General features: G+C 29.9%; 1 protein-coding gene across 1 annotated transcript in view; it reads right to left on the bottom strand.

Moving 5' to 3' along the window:
- The window catches only part of LOC142331796 (anaphase-promoting complex subunit 1-like), a 33,058-nt gene extending 16,796 nt beyond the window's left edge, over positions 1-16,262 (bottom strand). Inside the window, exons 1-6 of the mRNA XM_075377913.1 lie at positions 16,073-16,262; positions 13,580-13,640; positions 11,402-11,551; positions 8,968-9,086; positions 7,610-7,807; positions 807-874 (exon numbers count right to left, since the gene is read on the bottom strand). Coding sequence (XP_075234028.1) covers positions 807-874; positions 7,610-7,807; positions 8,968-9,086; positions 11,402-11,551; positions 13,580-13,640; positions 16,073-16,255 — 779 coding nt within the window. The 5' untranslated portion in view covers positions 16,256-16,262. The remainder of the gene's footprint in view (positions 1-806; positions 875-7,609; positions 7,808-8,967; positions 9,087-11,401; positions 11,552-13,579; positions 13,641-16,072) is intronic.
- Positions 16,263-20,822: the final 4,560 nt, after the last annotated feature.

A 20,822-nucleotide genomic window follows, 5' to 3' on the forward strand; every position in this document is an offset into this window, starting at 1 on the left:
AATAAGATAAGATAAGATAAGCTATGCTAATCTACTTACATACTAATATCTACTACTTTATTGGGCAAACCTACAAATGTGATAACTGTTTGCAGTGAGATATGGGCAGCCAGAGGCCTGATTGTCCTTCTGCCACTCTTTGCACCTCCTAACCACTGCTGGTTGTTTGTGCAAGTTCAAGCAATTACAAAACACTGATTATGTCCTCTGCTCTGAAGAAAGCACAAACAGGACTAGGGTGAACCCTTGTTCGTTACAGGGTACTTACACTAGCAGTCGTTGCCACTTCATTGCAGCTTGTTTCCATTTTTCACAATTACCACATTTCAAAACTATCCAAGCATTTTTCTTTTATTATATTGATATTAAATAAATCTGAGCCATTAACACAGTCCAGATCCATATGACATGCTATTTAACATGATTCATCTGCCAACCTTTTCCTTAGTTCAATCAAGATTCTTCTTGTTGTCCTTCATCTTTTCAAAAGTTTTTCTCCACATAAAGCATTATGGTCGTTTTTTTCCTTTTGTTCCAAGTCATCAAACTTTCTACACAAAAAACTTCTTATGGGCATCAGAAATCACTTTATTCTAAACTATATAAGAAAATTAAAAAAAAATCTGAATAAAAAGGATTGAACAATGTCAAATCATCATTCTAAATTACCTTGATGGTGAAAATTATTATTGAAACTTTTATAAAATACTGATGCATATTTAAGTGTTAACCTAGAACAAAAGTACAAATTAATAAATAATCATTTATAAATAAGTAAATTATAAAAGAGACAAAAAAATACATACTCTAACTGGGACCAATTCTGATTTCTTTTAAAAACTATATTCCAGTATCTTTTATCTTCAACTCGGACCTGAAAAATTAACACCAATGATAAAACACAGAAAATATATAAAAACTAATATTATGCTACACATTAACCAATACTTCATTAAAATTTTAAATTAAAAGAGTAAACACAGTAGAGTTGTGACTAAACATAACAATATCACATAAATAAAAATTATGTGAAATAAAAATAATTTGACCTACACCCAAACAAAATTTTAGTGATTAGTGGGAAGAGATAAATTAACCTCTAGTAAATATATTATTCAGTGATTGGAAAGATGTTTTTTTGTACATATGAAGGCCTATTTAAAAAAAACTATAAAAGAAATGTTATTGCAATCAAATTATCACTTACTCCATTAAATTAATAAAAAACATTAAAAATAATATCAAAATGAAAACATTATCTTATTTCTGCAGAATTTGAACCTTAAAATTTACATTTTTTAGTTTGAATAAGCAAAAACAAATAATTTACACTTAAAATTACAAAGAAGACTTTTGGACCGATTTCAATTTACATAACAAAATTTCAGTCTACATTTACACTACTCATAAGAATTAGATGCCATATTTTATAAGGAAAAAGAGGGCATAACAGTGCATAATAGTGAGTTACTTCTTGTTCATCCTTAAACTAGCTTTTTTAACAGTGAAATTAACTGTTTTTAGAGACTCACGATGTTGCACAATTATCCAACTGAATCCAAAAATTAAATTAATATTATATGTTTACCTCAGTTATAAGTTTCTGAATTTGAATCTTACATAAAATTACAGCTTCCTAATTATTTATGATAAGATTAACATGAGGAACTGCTACCTGAATTATGTGAAAAATTTGATAAACTATTCTCATCACTTAATAACAATTATATTATCCATTTCATTAAAAAAATTTTAAGGTAGATTTATATGATGGAACACATAAAACAAAAAAAAAAAAGTATTGTAGAAAACTAACTTTTGAAACAAAAGTTTATATCTATAAGGTAAACTTAAGACAGAATTATGGTATTTTGATATTACGGAATGAAAGCTGAAAATACATCTCACATATGCTACATCTAGATGGAAGAATTAGGATTTAAAAAAAAGACTGCAATAGACTATTTGATATGGTCTTATGCAAGTGGACTCCATGAAGTGGTAATTGTCAGGTTAGGGTAAAATATAGTTCTGGCTACAGAAATCCTTATCCTATTTCACATATTTTTATTTTCCATGATTCTATTCCATAAGAAGTTTAAAATACTAAGGAACCATCAAAATGAAAAGATTATCAGAAGATTGTTGCCCAAGACTTCTTTAAATAGTTGACAGGAAAAGAATCTCATGTCCTCAGTTATTATCATTTCTGCAATTCAGAAAATATTTTATAGAAGTTTCTCTAAGAAAAAAAGGCTCTGGCTGAAATTAGAAATACTTTGTAACAAAAAGAACATGAAAATTTTATTTAACAGTAAAATTTTAAACATTCATTTCACTTATATATTAATTTTCAATAATAAACCAAGAAATTTAATTTCAAATAATGTTCTTTAAATCATAACATTTTTAAATGCTTATGTTGCTATCTTCATGAAATTGGATTTAAAGTAAATTCAGATTGATTTCTAATTAAAGATAAATAATCTCATTACTATCACACACAAAACTATTCCGAGTTCAATACATGGGCATAATAAAAACCTATTTAATTTCTCTTCAGTTTAAAATCTTAAACAATAATCAACTGACTTCAAATCATGTTTTAAGAGTAACTTACCCTTTCCACAAGATCTTGTTATATTCTTTTCAGAGTGAGGGTTTTACTTGTCCTGAAAAATCAATGACTGAGATTCTTACAATTACTGATATATCTTGGATCCCAGTCTTGTAGCAAAGTATTAACCTAACTAGCAAAAAAAATTCATAACGAACAAACTTAATTTAGAATCTTCTATTTCAGAAGATTCTCAAATATATTGGGGCTAAATTAATACAAACACTTTCTAACTGAGAAAAAAATTGTAAAGAGATATATTTTTCTAAAGATCATTCAAAACATTTTAAATTGATAGTGTGCTCTACTCGGTTAACATATCCCTTTCTTCATATAAATTTGCTGGGTTAGGTTATATTATACACAGTATGTCTGAAAAGTACCCAAACTAAATTAAATAAAAATACAGATTTAAAGATAAATGAATTTACTCATATCAACCCTCTACATAGAACCGTTCTCTAGTTATTCATTCGATACAGCACCAGTAGAACCCATCAAACACTCTGGAGAAATCACTTTGTGGGATTGCCTTCAACTGCTTGGTGCAAGCCCTTTGGAAGGCTGGAATGTTGTTGAAAAAGCAGTCTTTCATCTTCAATTTGAATTTCAGGAACAGAAAATAGTCTGCTGGAGCAAAGTCGGGTGGGATAAGATGGTGATTTGATTTGCGGCGTAAACTGTTGCCATGTGTGCTGGGGTATTGCCATACAAGAGTAACTGCCTGGATCCCAGTACTCAGGTTGGATTCGATGAATGTTATGCATCAGGCGTTTCATTACTTCCAAATAGAATTTAGAATTCACGGTTTGACCAGTTGGGACAAATTCATGATGAATCAGCCCCTTTGAATCAAAGAATGCAATCAACATATCGTTTTCACCTTTGATTTTTGCTGCCTGAATTTCGGCGCAGTCTTTGTACTCCAGGTGCAAGCAGTGGATTGATGCTTCGTTCACAGATCATACATGAAGCACCAGTTTTCATTCCCAGTTACAATTGTTTTCAAAAGATTCAGTTTGTTATCGGCAGTTTCAATGAAGTCTTGAGCGCAAGAAAGATGTACCTGTTTTTGTTCTTTGATCAAGAAGTGTGGAATGAAACGAGAGCACACTTTTCGGCGGTTGATTTTTTTCTGTTAGAATTGTATGTACCATGTCTTTACCGATGTTTAGCTCTTCTGCTATAGTCCAAAGGGTAAGGTGAGATTGTTTGAGCAGGAGCGCACCCACTTCTGCAACGCTTTCATCACGAACAGCTGTTGATGGCCTCTCACTTTGTTCATTACCATCCAACAACTCTCTGCCACCTTTAAACCATTTTCACCACGTGTATGTTGTATTATGAGATGCAGATTCATCATCGAATGCTTGCTGTATCAAAGAATAAGTTTAAATAACAGATTTTTGAAGTCAAACACAAAACTTTTTCACGCTTCTATGTTCCATGTCGTGAGCTCGCACAATATCATGTGAACACAACATACGCAGCCAAATGTAACTTGAGACTGGAGGGACGAAACGTGATGAAATTTTGTACATACACTTGTCAGACATTGTACTACATAGTTCCTTGGTTGTCCAAGACAGAGCCGACATGACCCAACAGAGCTACTAACCTCTTCTCCACGATCTCTGACATTCAATCAGTGATTTGCATGCACCAGATTGATTTTCTGAACACGGGTGACATCAATTAAAGTCGAAGGTCTTCCTGGTCGAGGGTCATCTGCAATTAACTGACAACCACTTTTAAATCATGAAAATTATTTGTAACATTGCGTACGACCCAGAGCATCATCTCCGTAAGCTTGTTTCAAAGTTGAAACATTACTATGAAAGTTTTCCCCAGTTTTCACACAAAATTTTACACTGTATCGTTGCTCCTGAAAATTGCACATTACAAAAGTCACTACTAACACTTAAAATATATTTATTTTTGTTATTTACATATTTATTATTAAAGTTCAAACAAAGAAAGCGACTAAAATCAACGAAGCAGTTCAAACATTAGTTGTCTGCTAAATTTTTATTTTTTTATTACATTAAGAATGTTTCTCCTTTGGAACAGATAACAGATTTTTATTTATAAGAATGTAATCATAAAAAAAGAAACAATTGTAATGAACACATTTAATGAAAAATATTAATTAAGATACATAATTTTAATAGTATTGATAATATGGAAACTTACCACAGAAGGTGAGAGAGGGCATTTACTTGGAAAATCACTCCAGTAATGATGTATATAATAATTTAACTTCAAATCAACAGCTAACTGATGTAAAAATTGAGCTAACATTGGTAAGCAATCATTCAGTGTGCAGTTTCAATTCTTGCAAAAAGATTTAAGGTAAACAAGAAATTTATTTTTGACTTTTATTTTCCAAACTGAAAAAACATAGTGCAACATAATTCCAACATAAATTGACACTGTATATAAAATCTCAAAAGCAATATGTTTATGTGGTTTTATGTTTAACCCATTCAGAGTAAATATAATCTTTGGGAAAATTATTTTTATCCCTCTCCCCAATTTTTACACAGCTATAATTAATTGTTTTACAATTTTACAAATTACCAAATTCATAAATTACTTAATAAAAAAACAACAAAGACATTTTTTGTAAGAAACAAATGATAATTTATTTTTTTTTTAAAGACATCTGCAACACCTCTAACAAAAAAAAACTGAAAATTTAATACCCAGATAACTGAAATAAATTTAGGTAGATATAATGGTAAATGAAAAACATTCAAAGTTGTACAGCTTGCTTTAATAACACACTCACAGTCGACGCTTGATACAGAATACTACTTGTTCATTGGGTTAAAGGTTAACAAATCATATTGTGCAAATTTTTCAAGTGATTTTTAAAATTGTAAATGAAATGGGAAGTTATATATAGTCAGACTAATGTATTTTTCCTTTATTATTTAAATGTTTATTTTAGAAAGGCAGAAAATGACCAAAAGCAGCATAATAGTAAAATATGTAGGAAAGGCGCAATGTTTTATTTGAGTTTATTCAGTCTTTTTCCATAAAATAAGTAGGGAACAAAGAACAGTATAATGTGCACAGGAAGAAGCAGCCTGAACTGTTTTAAATTATCTTCCTTAGATATCTGGCACTGATTTTCACTTGCTTTCCCAGTTTTACTTAAATAATATATATTCTAAAACTGGCATTTTAACCAAATCACTTATGGGAATGATTAAAAAAGAATTTGCCCAATTACAGACTACTCTGACACACTTGAAAGGTATACGATCAGCCCAAATATTAACCAATCATATTTTTGACTACAAAGAATCTGGAGTTAATAGTAGGATTAGTACCTCCTCACTGCACATATATATTTTTCTAGCCTTAATGGTAAAGCCAATCACAGTTCCACAGTCCTTGTGAATAATTGTATTAAATGCATTTGTTATATTATTATTTTTCTCATGCTGGCAGAACTTATTAATAATGCTAAGAGTATTACAAAAACTAAAATTATATAATCAGAACCTCTGATACATATATACACATTTTATATGAAATATAAACCACAAAAAACATAGTAATTACATAATTTAAACTTACCATATTAATTTCCAAGAACTAATTTTAGTGGAATCTTACATCTATATGAGGTCTGTTCAGAAAATAACTGAACATTTTTAATTGAACAGAGATATTTAGTGACATGCAGTTGGCAGCAATGAGTTTTGCCAAACCTACTCTGTAATCACATGTCCTTGGAATGTTGATATCTCGTTTAGTTTTCACGTTATTGTTATTTGAGCACAAGTGTTTAAGTGTTAGTAGCCACTTTTATAATGTGCGATTTCCAGGAGCAATGACACAATGTAAAATCAGCGTGAAACAGGAGAAAACTTCCAACTTTTGAAATAAGCTTACAAAGATGATGCTCTGAGTTGTATGCAATGTTATCAATGGTTTTCACGATTTAAAAGTGGTTGTCAGTTAATTGAAGATGACTCTCGATCAGGAAGGCTTCCAATTGACGACACCTACATTCAAAAAATCAATGATCTGGTACATGCAAATTGCCGATTGATTGTCAGGAAACTTGCAGAAGAGATTACCATCTCAATTGGATCATGCCATGCCATTTTGACTGAAAAATTGAACATCCATCAAATTGCAACAAAGTTTGTTCCTTATTTGATAACCAAACAGCAGAAAGAACATTGAATGGACATTTGTCAAGCAACTTCTTGAACAAGCCAATGATGATGAAACATTCATGTAAAAGATCATAATGGGAATGAAAGCTGGGTTTATTGTTACGACATTGTGAAAAAAGTTTGATCGGCTTGGCAAAGGACCTCCACATCCCAAGAAAGAACAACAGTCTTGATCCAATGTCAACGTGATGCTGTCTGTTTTCTTTGATTTTAATGGAATTGTGCATTTTTAAATCTTGTCTCAAGGTTAAACAGTTACCTGTAAATACTATCAAAGCTTTTCCAGTGGTTACATGAAAAAATCCACAAAAACAGACCAGAGTTGTGACGAGACATCTCATAGTTCCTTTACCACAACAATACGCTTGCATACTCAGCTTTGTCAATTCATCTATGTTGTGCCAAAAATCAGATGACTGTCCTCTCTCAGCCTTCTTACTTGCCAGACCTAGTTCCTTATGATTTTTTCTTATTTCTGAAATTAAAATCTGTGATGAAAGGATGCTGCTTTGAGACTATTGATGACATTAAAGTAAATTCATCATGGACCTCAAGAAGCTGTCCAGGACTGCTTTGCGAATTAGAAACACCGCTGGGAAAAGTGTTTGACTAGGGAAAGGAAGTACTTCGAAGGGGACAAGGACCAGTAATCTGTAAAATTAAAAAAAATTAAGTTTGATTATTTTCTGAACAGACTTTATATAGCCTAAATTTTAATTCAATAATAAATATAAATAATATTATTATTATTATTATTATTATTTAATAATCATATTATTAAATCTCTTTGGCTTACTTCATACAAAAGATGAAATGAAAATATTATAAGGTATATTGCAGAAAAAAGTGGAACTGAAGTGTTTATTTTACCACAGACATCACCGTTTGATGGTAGATCATTATTTGCAAGATGTGCTCTTTTCAGTCCAAGTAAAGAGCAAAGATCACAACTTACAATTTTATGATGACATGAATTGAGAAGATACTCCCAATCCTATAAAAAGAAAATGAAATAATACATTAACATTTTTATAATATACATTAAACTATTAATTATTTAATTGATATTATATTTAGAATACTAAATATTTATTAATTTACATGATAGGCTATCATTTACGCAATTCTATCACACATTTACACTTATTATTTTTATAGGTTTATCACTTAATTTTTATGTGTCAATAGTATTAACAAATAAAGTTATTTACTTACAAGGCTTTTCTTATTAGAAATGTTCTGAATTTGATCACAATGCTAGATATGCTAGAACTTAAAATAATCTTTCTTTACACAATTCTTAATTTTAGAACTATAGTTTCAGGCATAATTTTATATTTCTACTAAGTACTATTATCTAAAAAAACAACAGTAACTGATTCAATGTAACACTCAATATAAATTATTTAAATTCTATGAAATTCTTACATAAATCTGTCTGGTTTATAATTTTATTATTATTGTCGGTTCATTACACTGATACCATTATAATCTTTCATACTCATTTTAATTATAAATAGTCTACTCTAAAATAATGAACAGATTCATGGTTTTGAATGTTAAATGAACAATACAGATTATTTTAATCACATTAACCTTGCTTCGGTAAAATTAAATTTATATTCAAAACATAAAAAAACAATATTTTTCCTAATAAATTTGAAGTTGCAACGAGAATTCTTAATATCTTCACATATTAAAGTGATATAAGATTGATAAAAATTTTCAAACTCAGTCAAATTTACTGACGTACAATATATCAAGTATCACACACTAACAGTTTAATACAATTTTAGTTATAATTAAAATTCTAAACACAAAAACGTTTTGGGAAATTTTTGTACATAAGAATCAACAATTTCTGACCACTGACAATACCAAAGTATTTTGATTGCTTTAAATCAATTTAGAGATTCAATTTATAGGAAATCAAACTCTGAAAACAGACCAAATAAACACATAACTGAAAGTTTTTAAATCCCACTTTTATTAAGATCAGGTATCTTAAAACGAGTAGATTCCCATGTATTCCTATCATCCAGTTTCTGAATGAAAAAGTATGTTCTTCTACATAACTATTTCATAACCTGCAAAGTATAAGTTAGCAACTTTCCATGGAATATGTTACTGTAATAAGTAATTTAAATTTCATACATCGTGTGATCCATAATCGGCAGCTTGTTTTTTCTTTAGTATTTGTGTTGGTATATCGGGTATAGTACCAGAATTCTGTTGTAATACAGATAACTTCTCAACATCATATCCAAGCAAACCTGAAAATAAAAATATTAATTCAACATTTTTATAGACAATCATAAAAATATTTCTTATAATTGAAAAAATATAATAACAATTACTATAAACCATAACAAGTAATTCAAGATTTCAGAACCTAAATTATAATTAAAATATCAGTGTTCAACTTATACAATGGGATTTTAAAATGTTCAATTTTTTAGTGTATGAAAAATAATAAATTATTTTACTTTGTGTAACTTGATAAACACAATTATTCACAAAGAACTGTTTTACATGAGGAAGGGAAACATTAATTTGTTGTTTTTCAGTATCTATCCAAGTTTTTCTTAAGAGCTGTTACACACGTAAAGCAACTGATATCAAAATTTCCTTTATCAGAAACAATAACAATGATTACTGTATAACCAGTCTTTGTGGTTAGCAGAGTGAAGGTGTCACTTGTTGGGTTGAATATCACTTTTGGTGAGTTTGACATGCTGATAAATACGTTTACATTTGGGTCAATGAAGAAGGCACTAGGAATCTACTTAACTCCTCACTTTCCTAAGTAAGCCTGGCATGGGATGTTGTTGAAAATGGCTGGCATTTTTGGGTGTAGCTTGCGATTTATGTCAGGTCATGTTAACCAATTATGGCACTTAACATACATAAATGCTGCATGAATATTTGTTAAAAATAAAATAAAATTAATGAATAATTAATCAGTATTTTTATATAACATTATTATTTACATCTAAAGAATTATTTTTTCATTGATGTCTTTATAATAAATTTTCTGAATGAAGATTACTTCTTGCTGATTCCATTTTTTGGAATTCCTGAACTGAAAATGATCATAAATTTTAAAATCTGTCAATAGTAAGTAAACGGTGTGTGTAAAACTCAAAGACAAACAGGTAAAATAATTTTGGTGTTTGTGCAGCTATATCATCAGTGTCAAGTATGAAAAATCTTGCTACAATACATACCCTTTTTTTCCCTGTTTAGCCTCCGGGAATTACTGTTCAGGTATTACTTAAGAGAGGATGAATGAGGATGATATGCATGAATAAAGTAAATAAAGTGTAGTCTTGTACAGTCTCAATTTGACCACTCCTAAGATGTGTGGTTAATTGAAACCCAACCACCAAAGAACACCAGTATCCACGATCAAGTATTAAAATCCATAGCTGTAATACATACCCAGTTTTCTGTAACCCATTTGCTACAAAACTGTAATTCAGATCAACATGCTGACTTATATGCTGATATTTATATCTACATTAAAAAAAGAAATTGTGTGTATCAGGTTTAAACCCCTCTCACATTAACCAATTAAAAAAAAACATTCTTATAGCAAAACCTGTTTATTTTATATTTTAAATTCTTACTTCTATAATAATAATAATAATAATAATAATAATAATAATAATAATAATAATGCTTTTAAAAGGGCACACAAACTGACAAAATTTGAAAATGGAGGAATTCTTATCCTTTATTTTAAAAACAAGTAGTCATAAGTATGTGGTCAACAGCTGAAAACGACAAAACAATACAAAGTTTTTAGAGACTTTTTGTTATGTGGAAAGTACTTTTTAGCTATATTCAAATTGTTAAGCTAATAATATAGATTTCTATCCTTTCTAATGGCTTGATTATCTTAATAACGTTAGTGATGTTGAATGGGTACACGAGTTCTTTTTTAAATTACATCGTGTACTCATAGAGGCACACTCTGTTTGTTAATAAAGTGCATCATGCACCCAATGGGGTATACGTTTTCACAGGTTTCTTATAGCACTTCTTTTTAGTCTGGCTATACTGTAGGTGTTTAAAATCATGCAACAGCATATTAGAAGTGTCATGAAAAGAACTATATAATACAATTTTACAAATAACTATTTTAATCAGGTTAATACTCCAAACTTTGCGTAATACAAATTCTAAATTAAAATTTTGTTAAGTTATAAAATACATTAAATGGTTTTTGTGGCACGCCTAGCGACAGGCTCAGAGGAATAAGAGAGGTTTTGTACCCGTGCAGGTAGATGATGCCCAGGAGTTATATATTCATAACAAAGTTGTGTCATGTATCCAACAGGATATGTGCAAAAAAAATTTGTTTAAAACATATAATTGGAGTTTTATTTCTTTGATATTATGCTTGTTTCATGTATATATCATCAAATATAAACTAAAAAAGTAAAAAGAAAATTTTCAGATTTTTGTAAGTATACATGTAAATACCTACAGCAAATAAAATGCCTATGCATTTTGGCAGCCGTAGTGGATGTGTTAAAAAGAGTAAAGTGTAATTTTATTTATTAAGTGATTCATATATTTTTACCTAACAAAATAGAAATAAATAGCTGCCATTCTTGTGCAGGAGAAAAATCTTGTGTACCAGGAGCATTTCGTGCACCACACCAATTCACTATTGTTTGAAGCGCTGCCTCTCTAGGTAAAATATTTTTTAGAACTTTAAGGCACTTAGAAACTGAAAAATAAATGTTGTAACTTCAGTAATAAACAGAATAAATTTATTTTAACAAAAATCCTAAAAGAGAAAAACAATACAGAAGTATTCACTGAAGTTCACGTACTGTTGTTAGCAATAACTGTTAAGTAAAAATAAATGTTACCAAATATAAATTACAAGAGTACTACTTTTATCAACTACTTTGGCACTAAGCACTGATCTAAAGACATCTCCTGTATTTTGTACGTTAAAAAGTATCATTATTGAAAACTCAATGAATGGTTTTAATATCACATAAACACAGTTTTTAATATCCAATATAAATCCATCTTCATTATTATTCTGCTCAGAAAACTTATACATCCTTAACAAACATGTGTTTATAAGAAACAAAGGATAATTTTAACATATTTTTATTCTTTTCTTACATCCAGTAACAATTATAGATTATACCTTGTGTGATTGGATAGAAGAACAACCATGATCTAAAAGTTCCCGTATTCAAGTGGAGGGTTAAATCCTACATTAATGTTAATCCATACAGAATCTACCATTTGTGGAGACAAAAGAAAAGTAATAGCTAACATCTCGTAGCATTTATAGAACTGAATGAAAAAAAAAATATATATAAAAATTAATTATAATTAATTGAAAGATCACATTTAATTTAGAAATTGCTCAGTAGATACAGTGACTAATTATCAAGGACTTTTCACCTATTGTAAACAGTTCAACAATGAGTGCTCTATCCTTTTGCATACAAGAACTAAATCCATTACTAATTTCTTTATGAGCAAAAGGGATCAAGAACTTAAAGTTCCTTGTGGCCTTAAAATGATAAGCATGCACAAGAAGTGCGATAGTGGCATCATGAATTTTGTAATTTTCAAGTAAGTTTGATCAAGGAGCAGACATACATTCTTCCCTGTCAACAGATCTTGTCTTCAAATAAAGCTTTTCAATCTTTTTCAATGCATTATTAATTCTCACATAATATTCGAAACTGAAATTCAATCATCTCACATGGGATAATCAAGGGCATGGTTCACAACCATTTAAAGTACCAAAAAGGGGTATGCAGCATTTGGATCCCTTTGTAACTGATAGAGAAGCACAAGAAAAATCACTCGGGTGTACTCCTGATTCACCTACTATGATTAAAGATGATTAATTCTATATATTGAATGATTATTGGAGATGAAACATGGATAATTCACCATTTTCCTGTGACAAAATTCCAATCCATGTTAAGAAAGCATCCCAGGAAGTAATAATTGTGAAAATGGCTGCTTCAACAAGTTCTCTTCTGCTGACATGGTTCTGATTCGTGCAATCAGCTAAGACAAGTGAATCAGTTGAGAAGACTAATAAAGAGTATTAACTATATTATTATAGTATTAGTATATATACTACATTAGTATTATAGTAATAGTATAGTATTAGTATTAGTATTATATTAACCATAAAGAGTATTTTTCCAAACATTAAATAGTTCTGTAAAAATAAATTACTAAATAAAAACTAAAGTTGTGATACTTATCTTCTCATTTCCCCTTGTATTATTTTCTGCATGAGCTGCACTTTATAGCCCTTCTGTATACATTTACTACAAATCTCTGATGTATAATTTTTTATATCACTTATAGTAGAGCCAGTAAAATACAACTTTATTTATTTTGGGATGTTATGTTCTCTGAATTACTTCAAATTTTTGACTTAGTATAATAAATAAAAAATTAGGAAAGAACAGAGTTTTCATTAATAAAATAATCCTACAAAATAAAATTTCATTAATAAAATAACCCTGAACCTAGATAATCTAGATGCCCAGATAAATAGGACTGATTTTATAGTACTACTTTAAAGTGGTGTGTAATTTACAGTTACTTAAAAAATGTATTTTCTTTTAATAGAATAAAAATTTGCTTTACTATTTAATTATTTATTTTAACTATTATGTTTAATTATCATACACACTAAACTATTTTACTAAAAATTAATAAATACATATAGCATTTATTAACATTAACACAAAAAATTTCTTACCTAATGGTGAAGAACAAACTTCAGGAAGTGAAATTCGAAACATGGAACCATTTAGAAATTCCTAAACAACAAAATTAAAATAAACCTTTACGATGTAAAACTATTAAAAAATTATTTTATATGATTAAATTATTTATAAAAAATTAAAGACAAATAAATTTACATTTTTCTTATTTGTTCCAATTCAATCTTGCACTAAAATGCACATACAGCTTTTACAGTAGAATAAACAATGAAGAAGGAAAACTGAGATCGAGATATCAATTCCAAACGCAATTAATGCATCTAATAGAACATCAAAATAATTAAATAAGTTGCAATTTATTTATCCTAATTGTCCATGGATAGGAGGAACAAATCTCCTTTCTTGATCATAAAAAAACCAATACATAAAAAAATACTTAATGGTATTACTTTATTTACAGAGTACACCTATGGTAACTAATAGGTAAAAAATGTTGAAAACAAAATAAATAATCTTTTTATTTAATTTGGTAAACGGCTAACTGTTAATATGAGAAAAACAATGGTTAATGAAAAAACCATATTGTTAAACTAACACAGCAATTGAAGAATCACATATATTCAAACACAAATTAAAATAAATGTAATTTTAAGTGATTTCTACCAGAGTTCTACATAATCATGGAAAATTAAAAAAAACCATCAAATCTCAATTTTAAATTCATTCTGCAGCTTACTAGTTTAAGTAATTATACATTTTAGGAACTAATCTCCACAGCGGTAAATTTACAAGGTTTGATAAAAAAAAATATGCAAAAGTTTAGTTTCCTATTTATTCAAGTCTACTTATTCAACAATATTGATTTTGTTACTTCAAAGTACTCCCCTTCAGATATAATAAATTTGTGCTAGTACTTTTTCCAGTCTTCAAAGCACCACTGGAACAAAATTTTCGGTATGGCGTTTAGTTCCTTCAGCAATTTTGTCTTCATCTTTGCCATATTTGCAAAAGATCATCCTTTATGGTTCTTTTCAGCTAGGGGAACAGGAAGAAGTCACAGGGGGTGACTTACACTAACATGTCTGGTGAATACAGAGGCTGAGGCATCATAAGTTGTTTTTGGCCAAAAATTTGCAAACAAGCAGTGACCAGGTGTATTATCATGGTGCAATTGCTGTGAATTGTTTCATCACAAACCATGGTAGCACGACCTGGTGGCAAGAACTCATGATACACTAAGCCTGAGGCGTCATAACAGGGTAGTTTTTGGCAAAAAATTCATGAACAAGCAGCAAACAGGTGTATTATTGTGGTGCAATTGCCATGAATTATTTCACCACAAATCTGGGCATTTTCTTTGGATTGCTTCACGCACACAGCATAGCATAGAACTTCCAGATAGTACTCCTTATTGACCGTATGACCTGGTGGCAAAAACTCATGATACACTAAGCTGCTGAAACTGAAGAATATTGATCAGAACCTTCACATTCAATCAAGCTTGACAAGCCCTTTTTCGATCTTGGCTCTTCAGAAAGCTTCCATTGGGATGATTACGCCTTAGTTTCAACATCATACCCATACACCCATGTTCCATCACCAGTTATGATCCGTTTGAGGAGTTCTGTATCGTTTTTCATTTCATTCAGAACTCCTGAGTAATGTTCATTTGGCACTGTTTTTAGTCAAAATTCAACAATTTTGGAACAAATTTTGCTGCTAAATGTTTCATGTTCAAAACATCCAAAAAAATTGCTTGGCATTAGCCAAATGATATGCCAACACCATCAATAACCTCTCTGATAGTGAATCAGCAACTATCCATTATCACTTTCTTCCCTTTTTTGACAGTTGTTGATGTGCTGGGATGTCCATCTAGGGCATTTGTCATATTGAATATCTTCAGAACCCTCTAAGAAATGTTTGTACCATTTGTAAATGTTTCTTTTATTCACAGAAGAATAGCCAAAAGCAACATTCAACTTTATTTTATTTTTACTGCACTTTATTCCATTCTTAAAGCAAAATTTAATGCAAATTCTTTATTCCATTTTTTTCACAAGTTAAAAATTGCCAACCGTTAGCCTTTCTGAAAGCCAACAATAAACTAAGCATCCAATATGGTTACCAATGTAAATATACATTAGGAACAAGAGTATCAAAAGAAAAAAGGTGCAATTGTAAAGCTCCAATTTGGCATTTGTATTGGATCAGTCAAAAAGTCAGTTACCTTAATATGCCTAATACATTGTATTTGAGCACAGTTTTTCTATTTTCTGGTAATGTATAACTATTGTTCCAGGTACCAATCGAAAATCTTACTGGAATCATGTCTGTTCTTCTTGCTTTATGACAATGAATTTTAGGTGTACATTTGGTTACAGGCCGAAGGATCTATCTACAAACAAATACTTAAGCTTTATCATTTTGGTGGGGGCTAACTAACTGATTAGTGTTATTTTACACAAATTTAAATTCAAAGAAAAAGAAATTCAAAATATAGAAAGAAAAGAAAAAAATATACTTACTAAAGTAAGCCTATTAGCAACAGGATCTCTTAATGACTGTAAATAACCATCTCTAGGAGTAGAATGAATAACAGTACCAGTACCAATGCTAGAATCAAAAACGTCAGCAGCAGTTGAAGGAATTGGTGATAACAAATGCACCTGATCATCAAATACTGGATCACCAACAACAGTTGATGACATGAGACTGCTACGTCTGAAAAAAAAATTCATAATTGTTTTAAAATTTGCAGCGACTTATTTTGGCTGATCTTCCATCCTTTATTATTTTTAATAATTTTCTTTTATTACTATCATTAATGACTGCATAGGATCACTTTTGTCAGTCCATTATGCAAGTCTCTTTGATGGGACTGTTTGTGCCTTGTGATCCTTCCAGTACTTTTTCATAAGTTCCGATCTTTGTACTTTTTCTAGTGCTGAAAATGTTCATGTTGTGAGTTTCTTCTTGTAAGCATGAAGTGAGTGTTTTTGTTCTTGATTTTTTTGTTTAATTTTTTCTTATCTGTGGTTATTTTGGTATAAGGCCAGTTTCCTTCTGATACTCTCGTATTTCTTTGATCCATCTGCCCTGTCTTATAAGATTACTACTTGTTATCCAATTAATTTCTAAATGTATCATTTTTTTAGTCGGATTTTCAATCCTTGTACTAACTAGAGAAAGAGATTGTAATTCATTAAATGCTACGTTCCCAAAGATAAATACATTTCTAAGTATGCCTTATCTCTTCAAAATGCTATTAATTACAATTAAGATTTTATTTAACTTGTGTTCTAATTTTCAAACTTAAATAACCTAATTTTTACTATTTTTGTTTTATGTTTCAAAATTTTCTAAGTTTTAGTTTCACATTTTTCATTTTCATAAATTTTTTTGGTATTAGTTTTCTAAGTTCTGCTACTGTGTTCGATGGTTGTTTTTGTTGTTATTTGAGGTTATTTGGCACAGTGGCCAGTATGTTGATGAAATATTTGAATTTTCATTAAGATACATATATATAACTTTTTTTCAATAACATCCATGAACTTGACTCTTATCTCTTTCTCTTTTCACAGTTCTCTATAATATTAATTTTATTCTCCTTTCTCTTTTCAGAGTTCTCTACAATGTTCATTTTATTCTAACTCTCAAGAAATGTCTCTTCCTTAGTAAATGCCTAAACCAATTATTTTCCTTATTGTTCACTGTTGATAGTGTAGTCAAATTTCTCTTCCAACTCATCTTTCTTCTTTCCACATTCCTTACTTCCTATTTTGTCACATAATTTGACTTTTATAATTAAGAAAAATCAAAAAGAGGATTCTCTTTTTTATGAAAAAAAGTTCATTAAGAATTCAAATCTCATGACCAGTATCAGTAACTTTCTACTGGTTTTGAAATGTCAGAAAAATGCATTTGACTAGTACAAGCATTCCCATGTTGATAGTTGCTGGATACCATTCTGTTGTTAGGTTTTAATTAATAACGTATCCTGTACTGGTACTTCATGAATGTAACAAACTACATAAACATTCATTATATAAACAATAGGTGTGGCTACCTATGAAACCTGAATCAAGAAAGAATCACTGGATCAAGCCAAAAGAAAATCAGAAAATAAAAGTATTTTTCAAATATTTGATCTGAAAATCAATCGTTCCATCTTCAAAAAAAACATTCTATCAGTTCACAGCATATGATCATTGTATAATAAAAAAACTTTATTTTGAAACAAAACAATACATATATATATATATATATATATATATATATATATATATATATATTATTTTCAGTATTATTCTCTATAATATTTTCAACATTCTTTTAGAATCAACTCTAAGCATTTTAAAGTATTAAAGATTTTTCAAAATTCAGTCTAATATATTTTGTACACAAAGCAAATCTAACATAACAATAACCTGTTAAAATTGAAAGTTTTGAAGTAAGATGATGTACCAGTTCAATGAATTGGTTCCTGTAGACCATCAGTTAAGAAGTCTGAGCACAGTTTATCGCATGCTCTTAGTTCTAATGACCAAAGCACTAATACTCTTTTAAACGCAAATAATAAACAAATATAAATATATTCTTAAGTTTAAAAACACATATTATAATAAATTATTTTATTAAGTCCAAGAAACAAATAATATAACAAAACTAACAACAAATAATAACAATTATCATAAAATGATAATTATTCAAAAATGCATTTATACTTAGAGGTAGATAAGCAGCATCTTTTGCAGGTAATGATGATACAGATCCAAGTATTACTTCAGGAAATCTTTGATTTGTCCATGAAATTTTTACACATATTAGCTTATTTTGAGAAGAAATAACAGAGAAATTTCTGATATATCACAGCTGAGAAAAACATCGCTTGCCTCTCCTTCAAAGAAACTACAAAAAGACAATAATAAAACAACTAAATAAACACAAACTTGAATTTTTACTTTAACTGCATGAATTCCTAAACATAATTGTTAATCTAGAAATAAATAATTTACGTTATAATACATGTACTTTAGGAATTGAAATAATTTTTTCATATGATACTATGAAAAAATCTGACACTAATCAAACTTGATCCATTACTTGCAATCCTTAAAATGTACAGAAATACCGACATACTATTACACTCATGAATGATTCTTTGAATCAATTTACTTAAATAGCTATACTCTTCAATTTTGTAATATTTTATTATCATAACGCTTTTTCCACTTTACTAAAAATCATTGAGGCTAGAACCCTGTTGAATGGTTCTATTTTTTATACTTTGTAGTTTGTTTATCTGATACATGAAAATAAGTCTGCAACAAATATACAATGATACATCTTATAAACACAACTACTAGATAAATAAATAAAAAGTTAGTAGGTCGAAGGCTAACTTTTGCACGCATCAGGTACACTCTTGATCTAACAGATCACGGTTATTAGGAAATGTTATATCTTTGCAACCGATCTTCCGATTTTCAAAAATCAAACTGGATATTTGCTAGTATAATACAGAATCACGAAGGAATCAAACCAGAAAAATAATTAACTGATATACTCAGAAAAATCAAGTGACCTGTGCTACACCAAGATCAGCTTGAGCCTGGTGAGCTTCCGCAAACAATCTTTGTAGAGTTTGATGACAGTATAATTAGAGATAATGCTGTCAAGATCGGATTGAAGATCAATCCCACTATTGTCGAATTTGATGCTTTAGGGAAACAGGACAAAGTGAAACGATGTATGCTGCCACTAATATTGTGCTGGAATCTAAGCGGGCATAAACTACAAGGAACTACCCTAGATAGAGCTATTGTAAATCTGAGACTCACATCTTTGCCAAGGGCCACGCCTACAGCACTGAATCGCGTGAGATGATTAGAGAGTTTAGCCATTTGAATCCCAGAAAATTGCTGTATGATCCACATGATAAAAAGTCTCTCACAGAACTCAGTTGGGGGGCTCTGAATAGTAATTATTCTATATATTAAAGAGCTCCCCAACTGCATTTAAATATTTTCATCGGATAAAATATTTTAATCAATGCAAGCAAGACCTGATGAGAACTTAACCATTAGACAACCGTAAATCTCTGCTATTTCTACAAAAAAAATATATTTAAATAAATTAAAGCTGTCTGAAAGTTGACTGGTCACCAATTATTTTACTTAATTAAATACTGCATGTGATGTTTAGTCCTTTATGTCCATACCTTGTTTTCTTTATTTTAGTTCAATTTATTATTTTTTATTTTTTGGCAGTCACGTTATTTTAATTTTTATAATTGTTTTTATTATTTAATACTTTTTAGTGGTCATTAAAAAAAATTTACAATTCAAAAACTTATGGATATAATGTAATTAATGTATGGAGCCAAATGAGGAAACTGTAAACATTTCAATCTATTTATTTGATATAAAAAGTCTCTTGTGACTTTTTATCATGCGGATCATACAAGGGATTCAAACAAGCTAAACTCTCCAACCGTCTCACGCGACACAATGCTACTTTGGCCTGCCCTTGGCAAAAATGTGAGTGCTCAAATATTCAGTTCTATCTAGTTCAGTCCCTTATAGGACAGTTCTATCTAGGGTAGTCCCTTATAGTTCATGCACAGTCAGAGCCCAGCACTGCATACGCTGTTTCACTTTGCCCTGTCTCCCTAAAACATAAAATTCATCAATAGCGAGCTTGATCCTCAATCTAATGCCGACAGCATTACCTCTAATCATACTATCATCAAACTCTACAAAGACTGTTTGTGGGAGCTCACCGGGTTCAAGTTGGTCTTGGTGAAGCATTAGCCACTTGATTTATCAGTGTACATTAGTTAATTTTTGTTTTGATTTAGTTCCATCGTGATTTTGTATTACACTAGCAAATATCCAGTTTGAATTTTGAAAATTAAAAGATATAACATTTCCCAATAACCAAAATCTGTTAGATTGAGAGGGTACCTGATGCGTGCAAAAGTTAGCCTTTAACCTAACAAATACCCTGTTTGAATTTTGAAAATCAGACGACAGTTTGCAGAGATATTATAATTCCATTGCACCACTCAAAACAGCACCCCATTTGTTACCCTCACACACATTGATACTCTCACACAAGGTGCTCACATCATCTCATCACTTTAGCCTCACACGCAGTTTCCACAGGAAGCCCATTATTATTAAACAGGATTTTTTTAATTTATATATTTTAACATAAATAATTTTGTCCCCCTCTATGAATCATGAGACCTTGCCGTTGGTGAGGGGGCTTGAG

Source organism: Lycorma delicatula, chromosome 10, assembly GCF_047948215.1.
Source record: "Lycorma delicatula isolate Av1 chromosome 10, ASM4794821v1, whole genome shotgun sequence".
NCBI lineage: Eukaryota > Metazoa > Arthropoda > Insecta > Hemiptera > Fulgoridae > Lycorma > Lycorma delicatula.